We start from the raw sequence: 19959 nt of genomic DNA, 5'->3' as shown, positions 1-19959 counted from the left end.
TGCGAAAGAGCATTCCAAGATTGAACTTGTCCTATCTCCAAGTGTTTGTCTACCTGCGCATATATGCGTCAGTAAGTCCAGTACGCTTGAGTGATCCCCAAGGACGTAGCAGTGTGACTCGGCAGGGTTTTCGCTGCAGGTCTGTAAAATATGTTCAAAATTTGTGGTGCGGTTAGGGGGTACAATATGCAAAGCCTCCTCATCATGTCCTTTTTTCCATCTTCTCCGACTACGGCTTTGCTCGATGTTGTCTTTGGTGGATAAGGTTCACACCAGCCTGTACCATTGCTCGAGGCAACGGAGGCCATGAACCGAGCGCCTAAAACATATTTGACCTCGAGCGGAGATGCGAGTATTGACACAGTCGATTGCACAGCAGGTATATCAGTTTCGGAGTGGCCCTGATCTTAGTCGCTAGGTTTGCTTGCTTCAGGTGTTCAAAGATGGACAGAGGTCATTTCAATAGATGAAGCAAAAACAGTTTGCATGTATTAAGGGGTTAACCTGTTCCATTGCCTCAAATGGGGGATCACGATAGGACTCCCTATCATCAAATCAACAGCAACAGGGACTCTGCGTTACAAAGTTGAGCTTAGAAAATATAAGAAGCAGTGCTGTTGGGTCTAGGTAGAATTTGAGTGACGACAAACAAACATAATCGTTAAAGGGGAATTAAGACAATGAATGCGCCACAAAGAGATTAACAAAGGGCCTAACTGTGAATAAACAAGCGCCAGGGGCAGCCTCCAAGACTAGCGGGGATAGACCGACTAGTTTGTAATGGGTCACCCTAACTGTCGTTCACTCCATCGAAACAGCACAGCGCCGCGCAGTGCGAAAGCGGCCAGAGTCAGGCAGAGCCAAGCCTGTTGCTTTTCAAATCAAGAGATCCAACACTTCTGGAATTCTGTAATGCTTTATCTCTCGTGTCTGCAGCCTTAACGTTGCGTACCCCCTGTTCGGCACCCCCCCTGTTCGGCACCCAAAAATAACAACACTTTTATTTTTATCCTCCAACTTCTATTATAAATATCTCGATGAATCTGTCACTTTTGGATTTACTTTTTTCTGATTTTAATTCTCCATTTTCCAATGAAGCAATATACTGAAAAACAGCTTATATCTGCAATTAACGACGTCAATAATGGCAATCCAATTGCAAAAACCTCCCGAAAATGGGGAATACCTAGGTCTACACTTCAAAGTCGACTTAAAGGTTCTCAACCTTATAAAAAAGCACAAAGCCCTTTTCAAAGGCTTTCCACGGAACAGGAAAAGCATTTGGCTGATTGGGTACTTACCCAAACAGCTTTAGGGCTTCCGCCAACGCATCAAGAATTACGCTTTTTTGCCGAACGAATTCTTCAAGCCGCCGGAGAGACAAAAGGCCTTGGAAAACGTTGGATAACTCGTTTTTTGGCTCGTTATTCAATCCTTAAAACCCAAAGGCCCCGTCGAATAGATAACGCCCGGGTTAATGGCGCTACTACGGAGGTAATTAAATCTTGGTGGCTTTATATTACGAACCCGGTTATTAACGCTATTAAACCGGAAAACCGTTGGAATATGGACGAAACCGGTATAATGGAAGGCAAAGGATCTAATTGCCTAGTATTAGGGCTTAACGGGATCCGGCCGTTGCAACGAAAAGAGCCCGGAACGCGTGGTTGGACGACTATAATCGAATGTATATCGGCTACGGGCGTTGCCCTCCCTCCCCTCGTTATATTTAAGGGAAAAAACGTACAACAACAATGGTTTCCCACGGATTTAAGCCCTTTCGATAATTGGCAGTTTCATGCAACCGAAAACGGGTGGACAAATAACCAAACGGCTATCGAATGGTTAAAAAAGGTGTTTATTCCGTATACCCAACCTTTAACCCCTGAAAAGCGGTTATTAGTTTTGGATGGCCATGGATCACACATAACGGACGAATTTATGCTTCTTTGCTTGCAAAATAATATTCAACTCCTATATTTACCCCCTCATTCGTCACACGTTCTTCAACCATTGGATCTATCGGTTTTTGGGCCGTTAAAAGAAGCTTATCGACGTCAACTTGGATTTGTTAGCCAATTTTGCTGTTCAACAGTTATTGGAAAACGAAATTTCCTACTTTGTTATCGAAAGGCCAGATTAAAAGCATTTATAGCAAAAACCATTCAATCTGGTTGGCGTACAACGGGGTTATGGCCGGTAAACTTGGTTAAACCACTTTTAAGCCCTTTTTTGTTAGAAAATAGCAACGCCAACGTTATAAAAGATAAAAACAACGGTTTGCAAAGGGATAAAACACCGGAAAGCCCAGCCCAAAAAATTAACGACCCGTCTTTACTTATTTGGAAAACCCCTAAAACGACCCGAGATATCCGACTTCAACTGCAAAAACTTTCCCAATCCAACAAAACCAACGCTACTTCACGTCTTTTATTTGCAAAAGTCCAAAAAAGCTTCGAAGCCAAAGATACCCTTTTGGCTAGCGCCCAGCAAAAAATCAGCTTATTGGAAGCACAACTGGAGGCAATACGGCCGGTTAAAAGGAGGAGGGTGGTTCCGGATCCAAACGAGCTTTTGGTTAACAAACAGAACATTATTGAATTGCAGGAAAATGATATAGAAAATTTGGAACCTTTAGCTGATGAAGAAGAGGTTAATGAACCGGAGAAGCGTGAAAACGATTGTATTTTTGTCCGTTGATAATTTTATATTTAAATCAGTTTATAAAAGTAGGCATTTCGTTGTTAGATTTTCAGGGTGCCGAACAGGGGGGGTGCCGAACAGGGGGTACGCAACGTTAACAGAAACATTCCCGACACAAATATACCCCAAAGCACCAGTTTACTTGTTCGGCATTTATTCCATCAGCATTGCATGCGTAGTTGGCTGCCAAGGCCTAATAACAGTGAGCCTAATCGCCAGTCAGGCTGTCCTTTATGTAGGGTGTTTGATTCACCGCCTAACCGAGGCGGGTGCGCTTTTGTTTATGCGCTTAGCACAAAGCTCCACCACCAACCAAACCAAGACAATTCTGATGGTCCATCTCGTCTTCCGAATTCTAGCACTATTGGTTGTCGCCATAGCATTGCCTCTGCTTATGAAAGCTATCAGCATGCCTTTTTGGTTATATTTTGTAAGTTTTGGAGCTTTGCCAAGAAGGGCTGCGCCTCGCTGACCCCGACCGGCAATTGCAGGCCGCATTCGTCGTTCTTTTCGTTGCCGATCTCCTGGTGTATATTTCATTTGCGGCGAAAGTAGTTATTGGCTCTGGTCCCAGTTCAACTCTTTCCACCGAACTGAATTTTCAATAAAGTCCGAAAGGTTAGTCCATCATCTGCTGCCATGGATTGCCTTGCCTTTTTGGCGGTAAAAAGAGATAAAAAATCTAGAATATACCGTAGACTTTACATTTAGGTATGCCAGTTTTAATGGGATTCCGTTTAAAAGTGGAATCGCTTCACAAGTGCTGCTGCTGCTTTTCTTTAATTTCTTTTGTCGGTTTTGTCATAAAAATTCGGCAAACTCTTGCAATTCTGCCCGTCAGCAAATTAGCTCAATCTGTGTGGAGAACCAATTCGGTCGATGCGGGGCGGCATCGGCCACGGCGTGTCCGTCCAGTGTTTCCTCGGCCCAAGTATAAATAGTCCCATCTCCGTGCCAGTCAATCCCAAAAGTTCGAACAGCAGTCCCATCAATCTTCTTTCCCAGCTTCAGATTACAATCCCTCTTGTTCTTTTGCACCAGTCAACATGTCTTTGGTTCCTTCCATCACACAGGGGCAGACCAATGCCGTCGAACCTGTCAAGTCTCACAACCATGGACCTAGGCGTAACACTCCAGTCCCGCTACCTTTTACCGTTGGTTCACAACCTTCTCATCCTGTAAGCTCGAACGCTACCCAAAGGCCCCGTGGATACGCACATAATATTAACAAACAACCGGTGGCTGCCAAACGCGTGGCCAGTGATTCGAATTCGGGACTTAATCTATCGCTACATCAGATGGACCAATCGCACTTGACGCCAAGCTATGGTGTTGATAGCAAGCTGCGAGCCGAGTCTGGAAACCGGCGAAAGCATTGTTTGGAAAATCACACAGCCCAACCGCCGCTGGCAGAGCTGCCCCAGAATCCAGACAGAACTGCCCCAGCAGCCGAGGCTGCATTCAAAGTAGGGCAGTTCACGGAGCATGTCACTCATGCCGAACCTTCTGGCCTGACTGGCGATTCAAAAGGAAATTCGTCTCCTGGTGTAACGGCAGCAAAGGCTGATAAGACTGAGACTGGCGAGAGCCAACTCGTCGAATCAACGGATCGACCCACCAAACGGCAAAGATTCTGTACAGGATCCGAAGAACCGATGGGTGTTTCGTATCATCCTGCGCAGTATCAGCCGAGTTGGGATAAAGACCCGACATTGCCGACACCCAGCAAAGTGTTGCAATGTTTGCTGCCCGCCGTAGCCGAGAACCACACGTCAGCAGGTGTGTCAAAAGAGGAGCAAGCTGCTTCGGGAAGTAACTTTTCTCTGAGTGATCAAAGCAAAGGCAGCGAACCGAGATTGGCTAGAAGATCTGCAGGGATGAAAATGGCAAAAGATTCCCGCTTTGGGGATAAAAAAAATGAAGCAGCCCTTAGGGGTAAAGCAGATCGTCACGGCCAGGTCGACAACAAGAATGCAGATCTAGTGGAAAAAAACAAAAAGAGAGGGAGGTCGTATGAGGTTTCTACTCGAGTTAAAAATGTCCCGACGAAGCAAAAGGCGCGCGGCTCAAAGACGGATGAATGGATGGTGGACTCTGTTTTAGCAGAGAGGATTCACGAAGAAACCGGCCTCAAACAGTATCTCGCCCGCTGGAGACCAACATGGGTTGATGAGGGGGATATTGACCCAGGGCTTGTCAGGGATTTCAAAGATAAGAGCGTTGGGCCAAACGCAACCCCGATTTAGTGGACACTTGGGGCAGAAATTGGGGAAAGAGATGATGGTCACGTTTTGTTACATTGACCTTGGCAGTCCTAGATTCGGTCCGAAGCTGAATCTGGACCTGAATCTGGACCCAAAGCTGGTTTAAAATGATTGTTGCTCTTTGCGTTGTTCCGTTTTTTCAAATCTCGTTCAGGGCAGATTTCATAACAACGCACAACCGACAAAAACTATGGTGTCGGCTCAAAAATACATCTTGCCTCCACCAAATGTTGAAAATGACGGCAAAAGATTAGATTTGCAGCACCAGCTGTGGATTTTGACACTGAAAGGTCGACTTCTGAACGCGCCGACACAGGAAAACGGCCCACTCCACCGTGTCCTAGACCTGGGCACAGGTACCGGCATTTGGGCCACCGAGTTTGCGACCAAAAACCCGGCGACCGTCGTGTATGGAATGGACATCTTCGCGCCCTCGCCACCCGAAATCCCACCAAATTGCAAATTTATTGCTGGAAATGTCACTGCGGACTGGAAAAGGCTGGCAGGCTTGCATTCAGGCCAGGGCTGCGGCAGCTCAGAACATTTCGACTTTATCCACAGCCGCATGCTCCTGCTTATATGCCCAAACCAAGATCTGATAATCTAGAACTGCTTTGACAATCTCCGGCCCGGTGGCATTGTTGAGTTTCAGGAAATGTGCCAGCCAATCCGTTCAGACCTGCCTCCGGAATGCCTAGACCATTCGCTGCTCCCGGTAAAATGGTCGCATTATGCCATGTCAGGAACGATAGCTCTCGGGGTCGACTGCACATATGCGGAAGAGAAGCTCGAGAAAGTATTGAGGCAAATCGGTTTTGTCGATATCGAGATCAAAAAATATAAATGGCCGTTCGGAAGCTGGATGGCGAACGAATGCCAGAGCTCAGATCGCGAAAGGCTGAGGATGATGGGCGATACGTGTGTTCAAAACCTTTCTTTAGGTCTCGACGGAATATCCAAACTCCCATTCGCCAAAGGCCTACAGTGGGAGCAGAAGTCTGTAAATTCATACGTTGGTAAAGTTAGAAAAACGCTTGGAGAGGGCCGACTTTACGTGCCGGTCATGGTTGCCTGGGCTAGACGACCACATTGAAAAGCGTGCCAAGTAGTCTAGCGAACAGAAATGCCTGTGCGAGATGAAGGCGAGAGAGATGGTAAAACACTTCCCTGGTCCGAGAGGCAACAATGCACAGAATTTATGAGAAATACCTATTTTGGATTTGAAAGAAAAAAATGAACAAAGCAGCACTGCCCAAACGAGAAACAAGTGAAAAAGAAAACGGTTGGAGCTTTTCATATTATGTCTAACCATCGATGCCCGTCAATGCGTAGTTTCTCTGTCGCTCGCTAGCAAACCTTGCTACATGCAAATGGGGCGCCAGAAAACCGACAAAATTGCTCTGCTTAGGAAAGGTAATCGCATGGTAATGGTCGACAGCACTTGGATTTCGGGACTGAAAAACTCGGACGGGATTGCCGAATCTTCCGAAGCTGGACAGGTACGAAAGCCGAGGTGGGCAAAAACAGAAAAAGAATCCATAGCGCGAATAGGCCTCTAGGCTGAATGAAGTGAATTGCGAGACATTCCCCGCTGGGTTTTGGTTGGCAACTGTCGTTTAACAGCGATCATATAAGCTATTACTCAAAGTGGGACAATCTGCCAGGATTTAGTCTCCTAGGCCTGTTTTACGGATGCATGAGGCTCGGCCTCCACAAGGACTAGAATTGGTCCAAAACTGAACTGCAACGAAGCCACATAGTTCGTATAAATTCTATTGGACCCAACATAGATTTGACCCTCGTCACAAAAGGACTGCAACTCACCGTCGCCATGTTTAAATGGAAGATTCTCGCGCATTCCGCTTTCGCCTCTGTATTTCTTTCTTCCGTTTGCACTTTAATACTGAGCGCATATGCGCTTTTAAACGAGGATACTGTAAGATCCGGCATAGTCACCTTGCGAGTAAGTAAAGTCACTTAATTCCCTGGCTTTTTAAGCTGCTAAATTCAAAAGTTTGATGTCACACAAATCTTAAAACTCGATGCGCTGGAACGGCGTTTCCCGCAGCAAGAAGGTCTTTTAGACGGCATAAGACCCGGATCTCGTGTTTCCAGCATCTTGAACAATCTCCAGAGTGCAGCAGGAGCAGTTGCTACATCGGTCCCAGAAATTATCAAGAATATACCCAAAGTCATCAGCCAAGCGCCCCAGCTTATTTCGGAACTAGTTCCCAAAAACTGCTCCCTGGGGACCGGAGAGTTCTGTATTCAAATCGGTGACAAAAACTCATGTGACGCCCTGCCTCTTGACCTTTCTACTTTCATCGAGCCGGAAATTGTGAAAGTGTTGAAACAGCACTTTCAAGACATTGAAAATGTCGACGCTACTCTTACGCAAATCACAACGCCATATTTCCGCCATACCCTCATAGCCGGCGTAGTGCTAACTGGTATCGCTACTCTCCTTGTCGTCATGTCGGCTTATGGCCGTTTTACCTGGCTTAAAAAGTCGAAGGAGATTTTATTCTCACCGAAGCCCATTGTCTTTATATTGAGGCTGCTCATTGGACTACTGCTTTGCGTTCCGTACATAATCCCCACCTTGTCACTTTCTATGGTCCGGTCCAAGCTCGATGAGTTGCCGCCATGGATCGAGGTTGAAAATGGTGACGTGTTCGAGCTTCTGATAGGATGCACATGTTGTGCACTGTTTGGGGCAGTTATAAGCAGTGCTGTACACGTTTTCGCAGAGGTTTTCTGAGGCCAAACTTTAGCTTGATCGTGGCCCTTGGGTACACTTCATAAACGTCTGCTTTGTAACGTGGTTTGAAAATCGTATTTCTGGTATAAAATTTTTACTCCTCGTAGTCCTCATCCACCGGGACTAGCAGTGATATGTTTTGTTTACTCCAATTTTGGTTTTGAATCTTGGAAACGAAAAAAAACTATAACTTTCGAACAATATAAATTTTGCGTTATGCAGTTCTGCGCACGACGTGCGCACTTGCCATCCAGCAACTATTTGCAATATGTTTAGCAATCCCGCATCAGCATGTAGTATGTGAGGCCAATATACCTTCACAGCTCCTGCCCTTGCTAAGTCTTTAAATTACACAAAGTCCACGGCTGACCTTTTTCTCATCATAGCTTAATCTAAAGCGACCCTTTTAGACAGACACCTTTCGCTCAGGCCATCAAGGCTTGTAGGGGCTCGTCGAAGGATGGGCGGTGCCACGGATAATTGCAATTGGCCTCTGCTCCATGTTCATAGATGTAGTCGACGTCGTCCGCCCAGCTGCTCTTGTCCAAATTGCCAAGTGACCCGGTATCTTGAGGAACAACTGGGTAGCGAGTCACAGGTTGTGAACCATCCAATTGTCCAAGCGTCTCTGAATCCATACTGAGAGGTCGCAGCAAAGCTTTACCTGCTAGGGGAAACCTAGAGGTTGTATCCTCTCTCAAAGCAAAGCCTTTTGGGGGGCAGCTTCTTTCAGAGCCTGTAGCGTTATGTCACAGTCCCGTGACTTTTCCCCTGTAGTGGTGGTAGGCTCCCCATCAGATGAACATGGCATTAACGGTGGTAGAGCTGCCTTTGCCTCCGTCGGTGGGCAGGGGGTGGGTGTCGCGACGGCTTCCCGGGACCCAGTGGACGTCACTGATGCTATCCCGGTCGTTATAACTGCTGAAGGCGCTGCCATACCCTCAATGTTTTCCGCGAGGTGTGAAGACTGCTCACATAAAAAGGCTGCTTAGCTGACGAATCTAGCTCATAATTAACGAGCCACCTGATGGCAGTGGTGTGCGCAATGGAGCGCCTGAGTTATGACATCTTTTCTCACCCTTTCCAAACCTGGCACGTCTTCCTTTTCTAAATGTTTCAGATGTTGAAAGTTGAACGGCGCAGAAATTCGGTCTTTTGCCTTCCTTTTTCTCTCTCGACTGTTTCTCTCTCGACTGTTTCTCTCTCGACTGTTTCTCTCTCGGCTGAATAGCGATGTAAAGACACGCATAACTGTTATGCTGACAACCGCGACTGGTGGCAACGTGTATTGCGATCAAAATGGCCGTAACAGTGTGTTTAATTCGGTGAAGAGTTGTCAAGATTGGACATTATCCAGCCGAGATTCATGCGGGTATTGATTATTTATACTTTTATCCCCCGGTGTAGATGGATATTCGGACCCGTTTGATCTCCCAATTTTTATTCTCATTTGTAATCTTACTGTTTTTCTTTCCTGACAAGGTGCTCTCATGTTCTCTATAGAAAGCAAAGTTTACAAAGGCAGCAGTACGACTAAATAGCTTCCAGCTTCCATCCTTCATTGCATCCAGCAGTCTTATCGCGACATTTATGTCTAAAACAAAATACCCAGCTTCCCTATGCGTTTTTACGATCAAGGGGCTTGCAATGAATCAGCGCCGTAGTATCCATACGGCAAAGCACCCAAGCAACAATGGGTTTTATTGTGTTCCGGTGGCTGCGAAGGCGTCACAGAAGTATTTCCCCGAACTGTTATCAACAAATTTGACAGTAGCGTTTTGTCTAAATCATCGGTTGGAGCGCGATTGAGCACAAAGTAAGTGGGACAAAGTTTCGTCAAACAGTTTCTTGGTAGGCAAGTTTTGGGCTTTGACCAGCGCCCCGCTTAAGCCGTGGCATTGGTAGGTTAAATTAACCGGACGCCGAACAGGGGAAAAATAAAAGTGATTAAGCTGCCAACTTTTCGCCCGTCGATGGTCAGTTTGAGGAATTTATTCCTGTTCAGACAGAATTTTGGCCCTGAAGCGTAAGCCGAAGCCAAAGATAGTTAAGTAGACCATTATGTGAACTTTGGAAGGTACCAAAGATCAGCGCTGAAAAAGCCTAGTTTCGGGTGGGTAAACGTAACGCTAGGGTCCAATACCTTACCATGTTGTTTTTCGTTCAATTTGGAGTGTACGTTTTCTGCACTACAACCCTTATCGAAAAGCTTTTTCAATAGCACGATACCACAAAGGTCAAAAACACTGTCGTGCAGATATTCCCTCGAGTAAATTAACACATCGCGAGGCTTTGCAGGCAGATAGAAAGCTTGGTCATACATTCTTTCTTTTATTTTTGATTTTTTCTCCGAAGAAAAAAGAGAAGGAACAAATACGGAGAAACCAGCAGACTTTACCAAAGCCCCAGACGGGTTTTTGGACAATTCAGATTCCAAATCGGGAATATGTCAGCCAGGTGGATATTTCGGCCTTGCCATATAAGCTCTAATAAAACAACGCTTTTCAGTATTCCTATTTGATTTTTCTCGACCTTCGATTTTCAATAGTTCAGCCTGCTCATTTACAGACAAAAGATCTCATTTGTTGATTTGAAACCAGGTATCTGATACAGCCCTTCTTTAGACAGAAATATCCAACTGCCATGGGAAACACTCTTCGGTCCGTCAAACTAGCAGTTCGTTCGAAAACTGTAGCAAACATACACAAATCAGAAAATGACGTGGCCACACCATTGTTTTTCACTCTGCCTTTTGAAGAGACGATTGAAAACGTCGGCCGGGCCTATTGCTTGCTTTACAAAGCGAGCGGTAAGATCCAGTCAGAAAAGTTGCGTCCGAGTCCTAGACTTAGCCGCATAGTCGCCAATTCAAGGTTGCTTGCCATTGTGAGAAAAGAACTCGATAACACAAACAGCGGGAGGGGTAAAATCCATTAAAATAGCAGAGGATTGTTTGAGATGTTTTTGGAGCAGCTGTAAATGGCAGTCTCGAGATAATATTTGTAAGCATTTCATAACTAGTGTTACCTGATGCTGGGGCAAACTTTCCCAAAGCGCAAAAAAATCGATATTCAAAAGCAAAGAAAGGAAAGGTCCGTAGTTTGGCAATCTCCAGAATCACTCAGGAAATGTTATATTTCACACAGGTACGATGCTATCTAAAGGATATAGTCTAAGTGGTGTTGAACGGCAAAAAGGAAAACAATGGTCCAATGACAAAGAGCAGCAATGCTATGACGCAACAATGTTCCAAAACACACGCTCCACCTTTGTGTTTTCGTTTTTTACCAAAGTTGGCTTACGCATCGGAATCATACGACTGGGAGGCGTACCCCCATGTTTTTGTATATATCTTATAACCGGCTTGCCATCCCTGAACTTGGACATGATCGTCGACAGATCCTGAACTAGCAGCCGATCGTTGTCCCTAATTCCACCTATCTCATCTTCACCGATTCGAACAGGTACGTCCTCATTGTAATACAAAGCAGCGGTCTCTGGTTTATCCTTGGATTTGCCTGTCAAATGAAATAGCTTTTGAGGCTCTTTCAGTTTCAGCTCTTCCATATTATAACGCTCCAAAGCGATTGTTATCTTGGTGCCTTCGATGCTAACTTCGTGCGATTCCTTGTCATATTTATGTGGTCTAAGCGAATGGCGAGTATCCGGGGCAAATTGAATATTGCCGCCCCAATCGTTTGCGGTAAGTAAGAGATACACTCGCTCGTCGCTGCCTTTGTAAAGCTTGAGAATGTCGTAGCCTATCAGAGCCGGGATAGGTGGCGAAACATGTGTGTACGTTTGGTTCATCACCGTATTAAGCCATTCATCGTCTTTAAAAATTTTGTTCCAAACTTGCATTGCTTTTTCTTGCTCTGGGTGAAGATTCGCATTAATCCCAACCTGTGCCAATCCTTTCTTTAAATAAATGCGAGATATAGGAGGTAAATGTTTTGTAATCGTGTCGAAAATTTCTTGTGGTAGATTCCCGAAAACTGCAAGCTTCTTCTGTTCAGACATGGGATCTGATACAAAATAAACTACCCGGCGTATCGTGCCTGCAAACAAGTATCAAGCAGCGCAGCGAGGGTCTCTTTATAAGCTATCACTGTTGCACCCTGTCTATTACCTGCGTTGGGGATCTGCGAAACCCTAGGCTTCGAAAACAGAATGCCTCTCCAGCATCCCATTTTCGGTTCCGGAGTTTCTGAAAGCCACCCTAAAACAGCAGTACGGAAAACAGGATCGCTGTTCCTGTGCTTGTAGCACCGTGACGACTTCTATCCGGGTTCTGAAGTCATGGACCAGAAATCGTCCTCTGACGATGTCTCGTTTGTGGAGTTAGTTCCACCTTGTCACCCCATTTAATTGAAAATTGGAACCCTCAAAAACATATTTTGCATTTTCTGGTTTTATCCTTTTATACCGCAGTCCCTATCGCTTGACGCCCTTGAATCGCACGACAATTTAATTGCATTTTATTCCGCATTGAACGAGACTTCAGGGATCCTTAACTCATCGTTTGTCGTTCGTTGCCTACCATGCGATGGACGACATTTTCCCTCGCTTTCTCCTACCTTTTTTATCCATCCGAAAGTAGTCCTACGAAGAACACGCCGCCAAGGCCTGAGCTCCTGCGAAAGCGCACAACGCTCGGAACTTCTTTCGGCATCCCGGGTGACAATGCGACATTTGACTACGTACGTCTGTTCGTGCTTGGAAGAAAACTACGACTGACATGTAGCCGTAGGTTGTTGTCGGAGGTGGCAACGCCGGTCTTGCCGTAGCCGCCCGTCTTGCGCAACAGCAGAAAGGAACGGTGGCGGTCGTCGAAGCCGGCAGCTTTTATGAGATTGGGAACAGCAATATGAGCGAGGTTCCGGCATTTACTAGCATATTTGCGAGCAAAGGTGTCCACGATTGGCAGCCGATGGTGAGTGTATTTCCCAACGTATGGCTGCACCGGCCGGTAACGAATATTTCGTTATTCATGTTCGAAAGCTTTGCCATTATCGAAACGAGACGACGATGCTATCGAAACAGGTTTTATAAAAGTTGCCATTAATTGTAAATGCTAACCATGAAGTAAACAGGTCGACTGGGGATTTATTACTGAGCCTCAGATTGTAAGTCTTGTCACGGTCCTTTGCAAGACAGCCGTCCTAACCTTTATTTATCAGGCCACGGACGGAAAGTCGATCCTGTACCCGCGTGGGAAATGCTTTGGGGGTTCAACGGCCAGAAACTTCATGGTCTACCAGCGCGGCAGTGTTCAGTCCTACAAAATGTGGGCAGACCTGGTCGGTGACGAAAGTTACGAGTTTGAAAGTCTCCTGCCCTACTTTGAGAAGAGTCTCAAGTTCACACCCCCCGACACGAGCCGAAGATTCAAAAATGGCAGTGTCGATTATGATCCTACCGTGCTAGGGGACGGTCAAGGGCCTTTGTCTCTGACCTTCTCACACTACGTCCAAGCCTTCGGTACGTGGGTGGTGAAAGGACTCGGGGAACTCGGGTTTCCCGTCATAGTAGTAGTAGTAGTAGTAGTATTAGTTAACGCCGGGCTCGGCCCGGCTTGTTAGCCGGCCGTTAGCAGCCTCCCGAGGGGTATCTCGGCGCGCGTTCTATCTTCTTTATTTACACAGGGGGAAAACAAGGAGGGCAGAGGCGGATCGTGCCTGACCGGGTTCGGGCCCGGTCCTGCTTAGGGGGTTAGTTCACTGACGCGACCCCGTGCCTAAGGTGCACGGAGGGTTCGTCTGACGGCTTGTGCCGTGAAGTGTGGGTGAAAAGGCAGTAAGTCTATTCCTCGTCAGAGTTCGAGTCGTTTACGATCGGTGTCCCTAGGCGTAAAGTGCGTTCGTGGCGCGCGGGGCGCTGGCGGGCCGCTCTGGGGCGGGCGCTGAAGTAGTTGGTGGCTATCGAAAACGCCTCAAAGCTTTTCGGTTGCCCGAAGCTTGTCTGGAAGAATTTCCAGCGTTGGGCGCGATTTGGCGGCCCGGCCGGCCGGTCGTTATTAGGCCACGGCCAGTTTCTCCACACCGCCCGCGAATAGCGGCAGTGCACCGGGTGCTCAGGGGAGGTCCGCTTCCAGCACCAGGCACACGAGGTGTTTGCATCCTGGTGGTTGAAACGGTCATGGTAGGCCTTGAAATCGCCGTGGCCGGTCCTCATGGCCAAATAATGGCCCAGTAGGGGTCTTGGCAAACGCAGTTCCTCGGGCTCCTTTCTCGGTGTGTATTGGAATTTCCATTCCCTATATGCGGGGGACCGTTCACAGAGTTCTTTACGCCACCAGTTCTTCTCTATATTCGAAAGAATGGCTCTGAGGACCGTGCCGGCACCGCTATACGTGGTTTGCTGAGCCCTCGGGTCTGGGTCCGGCGGTCCGGCGGAGCCGGCCTTGGCCAGCTCGTCAGCCCGGTCGTTTCCCGGGATTCCCTGGTGCCCAGGGCACCAACGGACCCGAACCTCGGTACCTTGTTTTCGGAGTAGATCGACAAGGTCATGGAACTCCAGAAAGGCCCATTGGGACGAACGCGGCGCGTCGCCTCTAAGACCCCAAATAACCGAGGTGCTGTCCACACAAATCCAGATCCGGGCGCCTGGCTGGGCCTTGGCTGCCGCCTGTAGCCCTTTTAGGGCGCCAATCGCCTCGGCGTCGAAAACGTGGTTTTCCGGCGTAATAGATGCGGAGCCTGCGGCAAATTCCAGGCCCGCCCTAAAAGCGGCCCATCCGTACCCTATTTGGACGCAGTTGTTTTCGTGTTTTTCCGAACCATCCGTATATACCACGATATCGTCAGGTGATACCATGTCCAGCCATTCGATAAAGCGGCGGGCCGCTTCCTCTTTCGGGACTCCTCCGGTGGGGTCAGTGCGAGAATCCGGGGCATTGCGAGGTGCGCGCAACTCTAGTCTCCGGATCCGCGGGAGAAGTTGTGCAGCCGTTTGCAGGGTTGTGGCCGAATGGCCCGAGTTGCGGGCACGAGGTGTTTCACGCAGGCGGCTGACAAGGGGGTGCCCCTTGTCCGCGAGCCTTAGTCGGGCGCCGTATTTCAGGCGGGTGTAGGCCAGCGCGACGCGGGCCGAGGGTAATCCTGCGTCCCTGAGAACAGTGGACGAGGGGGTGGTTTTATACGCCGGGAGGATTGCCCGTGCCGCTAAAACCAGCGGTTTGTTCAATGCTTTGAGGAGTCCTCTTTGCTTGTGCGCTGGGTTGTACCATGCCTCGGCTGCGTAGGTGGCCGAGGAACCCACGCATGCCACCGCTGCCTTGCGAAGTGCAGCCGCAGGCGGTCCGTATCTTACTGCCCCAAAGCTCTTGAGGTGGGCAGCGACCGCCATTGCTTTGGCAGCCCTTTCGGCCACGTGGCGGCGCCCGTCTAGCCGTCGGCTGAACCAAAAACCAAGCCAACGCATGCCCGGGTAGCGCTCGGCCCCGGAGGCGCTTTGTCCGCGTCGACCGCCCGGTAGTTGGACCGGGGTAACCGTTCTACCATTAATCCGGATTTCCGGGTTGCGACCGTGCCTTTTCTTAGTGATATGGATCACCTCTGTCTTTTCCGCTGCAAAATGGATCTTCTCTTCCGCCGCAATTTCGTGCATATCCCGGAGTTTATCTTCCAGCCAACGTACGTTTTCCTCCAACGAGGGTGACGATTTCCATGTAAGCACGTCGTCTGCGTATGCCAACCGCCACTTCGTACCGTTTTTGACGAGATACGCCAAATATAGCATATATAGGATCGGGGAAAGGGGAGACCCTTGCGGGGTGCCGCACCCAAGCCGCCTAAAGCCCGTGGTCGTACCCTCCAGCCGGACTCGGGCCTGGCGGCCGCTTAAAAAGTTAATCACGAACCTGAGGAGCATTTTACTAAACCCGAGGCTCCGCATTTTCCGTATTAATCGCCTATGGAGGAGGGCGTCGAAGGCGCCTTGGACGTCGCATGCGACAAGGGTGACTTCCTCCCCGCGAGCTAGAGCCTGCTCGATATCGTGGGCGAGGGCACAAACCAGATCCGTCGCCGATCGTTTGGGTAGGGCACCGCCGTGGGTGCAGCTAAGGAGCCCGTTGTCGTGTATGGCCCAAGCTATCCGGCGTGCAACGAGCCTCTCGAGGCCTTTTCCGATGCAGGAGAGGAGGGCTATAGGCCGCCAGGATCGAACGCTGCTCCGGTCTTTCTTCCCCGTTTTCGGTAGCATCGCGACTTCGGCCTTCTTCCAAGGCGCTGGGAAATGTCCGAGTTCCAGGCAACGTTGGTAGAGCCTGCGCACCGGCTCGGCCAACGAAGCCCATCCGGCTTTTAGTAGCCGGACGGTTATTCCGTCGATGCCCGGGGACGTGCTCGTAACCCCAATGCAGGAGCGCTCCGCCTCTTCCGCACTAACCTGGGTGTCCCAAGGGATTTTAGCCTCGTCCGGCGACCAGGCCTCCAAGGGGTCTCCCTGCAGGTCATCCTCCGCCGAAAATCGGCCAAGCACCTCCCGTTGCAGTGCTTCCGCTTTTGCTAAAGGCTCGCTCACTTGCTCGCCGTTAATAACCAGCGGCGGGGACCGGAGGCGTGGTCCGGCTCCCAGCCAGCCCACCATGTTCCACAAATCCTTATCGTCGCGCAGTTGGTCGATCCGGTGCCTCCAGTACTCCCGCTTCGCGGCCCGCACCCCTTTCGTATAGGCTTTTTCCTCGGCAGAGGCGTCTGCCCTATTTACAGCGCTCCGTTTAACCCGCTGGAATTCGGACCAGAGCCGCTGGCAGTTTTCGGTCCACCAGGGAGCCGAGCTGTCCCTTTTTCCCGCCGGCGTACCCACGACCCACGTCACTTGCTCCCATAAAGTTGTAAATTCAGCTACCCACGCGTCCAATGCGTAGCCATCGGCCGCGGATCCCGGGTCCGGCATGTCTTGCATGCCAAAAGCAAGTAGCTCCGCGAACTTTGGTAGCCGGTCGTCCCTAACCGAAACGTTGACCGCCTCCGGGCGGGGGGCGCCGCGCGTCCGCAGCGTGGTATAAAGAGATTCGTGGTCGGAGCCTGTGTAAAGACTGCTGTCAACCACAGTAACTGTGCTGGGGAGGTTGGAAAAAACCATATCCAATAAACCCCCATCGCGGTGGGTGGGCACGCCGATATTTCCTGTAAAACGCATGCCCTGGGCTTGCGCCCATGCCGTTGGGGGGAATGGCGCAGTGGTTAAGCGCCATGGCTGTTACTTGAGTAACGTAGGTTCGAATCCTGCTCCCTCCACCTCCTCCCCGCTTACCGTGGCAAGGATAACCCGGCTGGCTATCGACAACAACCACCCGCCTGTGCCGTCGAGCCCACACTTGTTGGGAACTTCGTCTCCATGGCTACAAACGACCGACAGCTCCGCTGTTTGGACACAGGCCCCTCTCGATGAAGAGCCGTCAACTGCCGTCAGACGAACCCTCCGTGCGCCTGAAGGCACGGGGTCGCGTCAGTGAACAAACCTGTAAGCAGGACCGGGCACGAACCCGGTCAGGCTCGATTCGCTTCTATACCCTTGTTTTCCGCTGTGTAAATAGAGAAAATAGAAAGCGCGCCGAGATACCCCTCGGGAGGTTGCTAACGGCCGGCTAATGAGCCGGGCCGAGCCCGGCGTTAAATAATACTACTACTACTACTACTACTACTGCGCCCATGCCGTCAGTTGATCCCCTCCGCGTGCGTCTGTGCGGCCTGGCTGGTATGCAGCAGCCGCTACGTTGAAATCGCCGCCTAGCACCGTGGGTCCATTTGGCACGGTATTGCATACCATTTCCAGCGCGGCCTCAGTGCCCGGAGCCCTATATACGTTAATAAACAATATTCCGTTAATTTCGAGCCAGAGTACGTCCCGCGTATTTTGGCCCTGCGGTAACCGTCGTTGTGCGGCCCCTAGGGCTGCCCCCTTCTTCACGTAGGTGAGCACCCGAGGCCGGAGCCCAGTTATGGCTTCGTAAGTGCTTGCGTGCCATTCGTCCACTGGCGCAAAAACATCATAGCCCGGGTGCGTTTGTGTATTCGTATTTAGCCCGCACCATGGCTCTTGAACGTTAACCAGGTCCACTTTTCTCTGGTGGCACAACTCCAATAGGCTCAGATGCACACCCATCCTTTTACCTACGTTGGCCCAAACTACGTCGAGGCATTCCCGCTGCATATTGCCGAACGAGTATTTCGTCATATTAATCGACGGGTTGCTTCCAAGTTTATCCCATTAGCGGGGCAAGGTTCGGCAGCCGCTGCGTCCTCCTCCATTTCGGCTGCCCAAACGATTTCGTCGTGCACGCGTTCCTGTTCAACCTGCAGGAAGTTGCGGATGTCCGCCCCTGCCGCCTCGCATGGCCGCGCTCTTTTGTTTGAAATGTTCGATCGGGAGCTCGAGGTTTGCGAATGCTGCGATGAGGTGCTTAGGACCGGGATTGCAGGTGCTGGCTCTCGGCGGGCCGTTTCGGCCCGGTCGTTGATAATCGCGGCACGGTTGGCACGTCCGATTCTGCGAATCCCCTTAAGTTTACGCTGTGAAGGTCGTTCAAGCTTCCCATTTACCACCAAAGGTCGGGCAGGGCAATTCTCATGTCCGGATGGGAAATGGCCGTGGCAATTAACGCATTTGGGGGCTGCCTTGCACGGCTCTTCCTCTGTCGCATGTTTTGCTTCACCACATATACCGCAACGCGCTTGCCGTACGCAGCGACGTATTTCGCAATATCCCTGGCAACCGTCGTGGTGGTGTGTAATTTTGCGTGATTTTTCAACCTTCCGCGCACGTTTCGACACTCCAAAAAGCTGAAAGGGCTTTACGGGTTAAAGGAAGGACACTATCCACGTGCCCTCAGCCGTATGTGGGTCGTAACCATGTTTGGAAATATGCCAGTTGACTGGCTGCTGGCCTGCTGCCACGGTAATCTCCTCCTGGATTACCTCATGTACGTCCTTTCTTCCGTCCAGGCAATTGAGCGTTCGGGGCACTCCAGAGACGGCGTATGTGTGCCAGGTTGTCGGGACAGTGACTTCCCGCGCGTCCAATGCGTCCATAATGGCCTTGACCGCGCTGGGGTTGAGGAGTTTTTGCCGTGTTTCCTCAGAGGCCACCGTAACACCCCAGCCCGTGGGGGTACGCTTGGCGTTTGGGATTTCACTGTGTGGCACCGAGACCAATTCGGCCAGTTTGGTCGTTACCGCGTATGGCTCCCTCGTCACCATCCGCAATTTGTCATTTACGCGGATCAGGATGCGGTTGGACGGCTGTTCTGTCAAACGTTTCGGGGCTTGGGAGCGGTCCCGGCCCGATTGGGAGGGAGTTGCGGAGCTGTCAGGTGCATTGCCGGGCGTCGTACGTATCGGGTACGAGCGCGTGGCCGGGGTTAAAATTTGCGTTGGGGCCGCCGCTGGTGGCGTGGCGGCTCGCTCGGCCCATGTGACCGATTTGTTAGTGGGCGTGCCTCTGCCTTTAGAGGCCGACGACGCCGTGCCCGTCCTTGTAATTAAAATGTTGCGCCTTTCGCTGGAACTGGTCGGCGAACGCGACGGGGAGCGCGAACGCTCTTTTTCAGGGAGGGTGCGACTGAGGAACCAGCCGCTGATCACGTCGTCAAGTTCAAAAACAATTCTCCTAAGCGCGGCGTCCTCCGGGGCCTGTAAACTTTCGAGCTTGGTTGCAAAGACCTCTTCGAGCCAGCTGCCGACTGTTTCCACGTTTTCCAACTCCTGCTGCAGTGTTTTGATGGCCAGGGCCGGGAGGCTGGAGTACCTTCCGCGGCCAGCCGGCTCAGGCGCGTTAGCGGTGCGCGTGTCGAGAGATACGTGTCCTGACTCGGCCTGGCCCTGCGGCAAAGCCTGCGGCGTGCTCTGCGGGCGCGCGCGGCGGTTTGAGACCTCTGGTGAGGCCATGACGACCGGCGCCCGGAGGGCGAAAATTCTTCAGCTGTTAAGCTTATTGGTGTGTTTGGGTGTGAATCGCTAACAAAGGTGGGTCTGACCCATGAATGGTGGAGGATGCTTGCAGCAGGGATTAAAGATATAATTTGAGAAATGTACATGTATACTGTAACACCCCATGGAGCAGGTCAAGTTAACGATTGGTTTAAAATATCCCGTTTGCTACAAGATCCTCTTTCAAGGGAGTCCGCATGCATTTGAGCTTCGCAGACTATACATCAAATCACAAATGCTACATACCGCAGTATGCTGCAAAGCTGTTGAGACAGGGGTGTACACCACGTTGGAG

At 50.1% G+C, this 19959-nt stretch overlaps 6 protein-coding genes and 1 pseudogene across 7 annotated transcripts; 5 read left to right on the top strand and 2 right to left on the bottom strand.

Moving 5' to 3' along the window:
* Positions 1-3749: 3749 nt before the first annotated feature.
* On the top strand, positions 3750-4584 carry MGG_11852 (uncharacterized protein; the record flags this gene model as incomplete). Its single annotated transcript, XM_003711085.1, has 3 exons — positions 3750-3881; positions 4002-4482; positions 4541-4584. The coding sequence occupies 3 exons, from the start codon at positions 3750-3752 to the stop codon at positions 4582-4584; spliced, it is 657 nt and encodes a 218-aa protein (XP_003711133.1).
* Positions 4585-5157: 573 nt separating this feature from the next.
* On the top strand, positions 5158-5574 carry MGG_15419 (uncharacterized protein; the record flags this gene model as incomplete). Its single annotated transcript, XM_003711084.1, has 1 exon — positions 5158-5574. One exon carries the CDS (start codon positions 5158-5160, stop codon positions 5572-5574), a length of 417 nt encoding a protein of 138 aa, XP_003711132.1.
* Positions 5575-6798: 1224 nt separating this feature from the next.
* Positions 6799-7728, top strand: MGG_16561 (uncharacterized protein; the record flags this gene model as incomplete). The annotated part of the gene is made up of 2 exons (XM_003711083.1): positions 6799-6930; positions 6982-7728. 2 exons carry the CDS (start codon positions 6799-6801, stop codon positions 7726-7728), a joined length of 879 nt encoding a protein of 292 aa, XP_003711131.1.
* Positions 7729-10866: 3138 nt separating this feature from the next.
* On the bottom strand, positions 10867-11918 carry MGG_16560 (uncharacterized protein; the record flags this gene model as incomplete). Its single annotated transcript, XM_003711082.1, has 3 exons — positions 10867-10886; positions 11031-11561; positions 11858-11918. 3 exons carry the CDS (start codon positions 11916-11918, stop codon positions 10867-10869), a joined length of 612 nt encoding a protein of 203 aa, XP_003711130.1.
* Positions 11919-12269: 351 nt separating this feature from the next.
* On the top strand, positions 12270-13310 carry MGG_16559 (uncharacterized protein; the record flags this gene model as incomplete). The annotated part of the gene is made up of 4 exons (XM_003711081.1): positions 12270-12428; positions 12479-12661; positions 12822-12854; positions 12909-13310. The coding sequence occupies 4 exons, from the start codon at positions 12270-12272 to the stop codon at positions 13308-13310; spliced, it is 777 nt and encodes a 258-aa protein (XP_003711129.1).
* Positions 13311-16901: 3591 nt separating this feature from the next.
* Positions 16902-16973, top strand: MGG_20111 (annotated as a pseudogene). The gene has a single exon. The product of its transcript is annotated as a tRNA-OTHER (tRNA).
* A 1467-nt stretch (positions 16974-18440) lies between these two features.
* On the bottom strand, positions 18441-19622 carry MGG_16558 (uncharacterized protein; the record flags this gene model as incomplete). Its single annotated transcript, XM_003711080.1, has 1 exon — positions 18441-19622. One exon carries the CDS (start codon positions 19620-19622, stop codon positions 18537-18539), a length of 1086 nt encoding a protein of 361 aa, XP_003711128.1. The 3' UTR covers positions 18441-18536.
* Positions 19623-19959: the final 337 nt, after the last annotated feature.

Source organism: Pyricularia oryzae, chromosome 1 (assembly GCF_000002495.2).
Source record: "Pyricularia oryzae 70-15 chromosome 1, whole genome shotgun sequence".
NCBI classification, from domain to species: domain Eukaryota; kingdom Fungi; phylum Ascomycota; class Sordariomycetes; order Magnaporthales; family Pyriculariaceae; genus Pyricularia; species Pyricularia oryzae.
The sequence above is the reverse complement of the archived record's forward strand: the minus strand, read 5'-3'. Positions and strand labels throughout refer to the sequence as shown.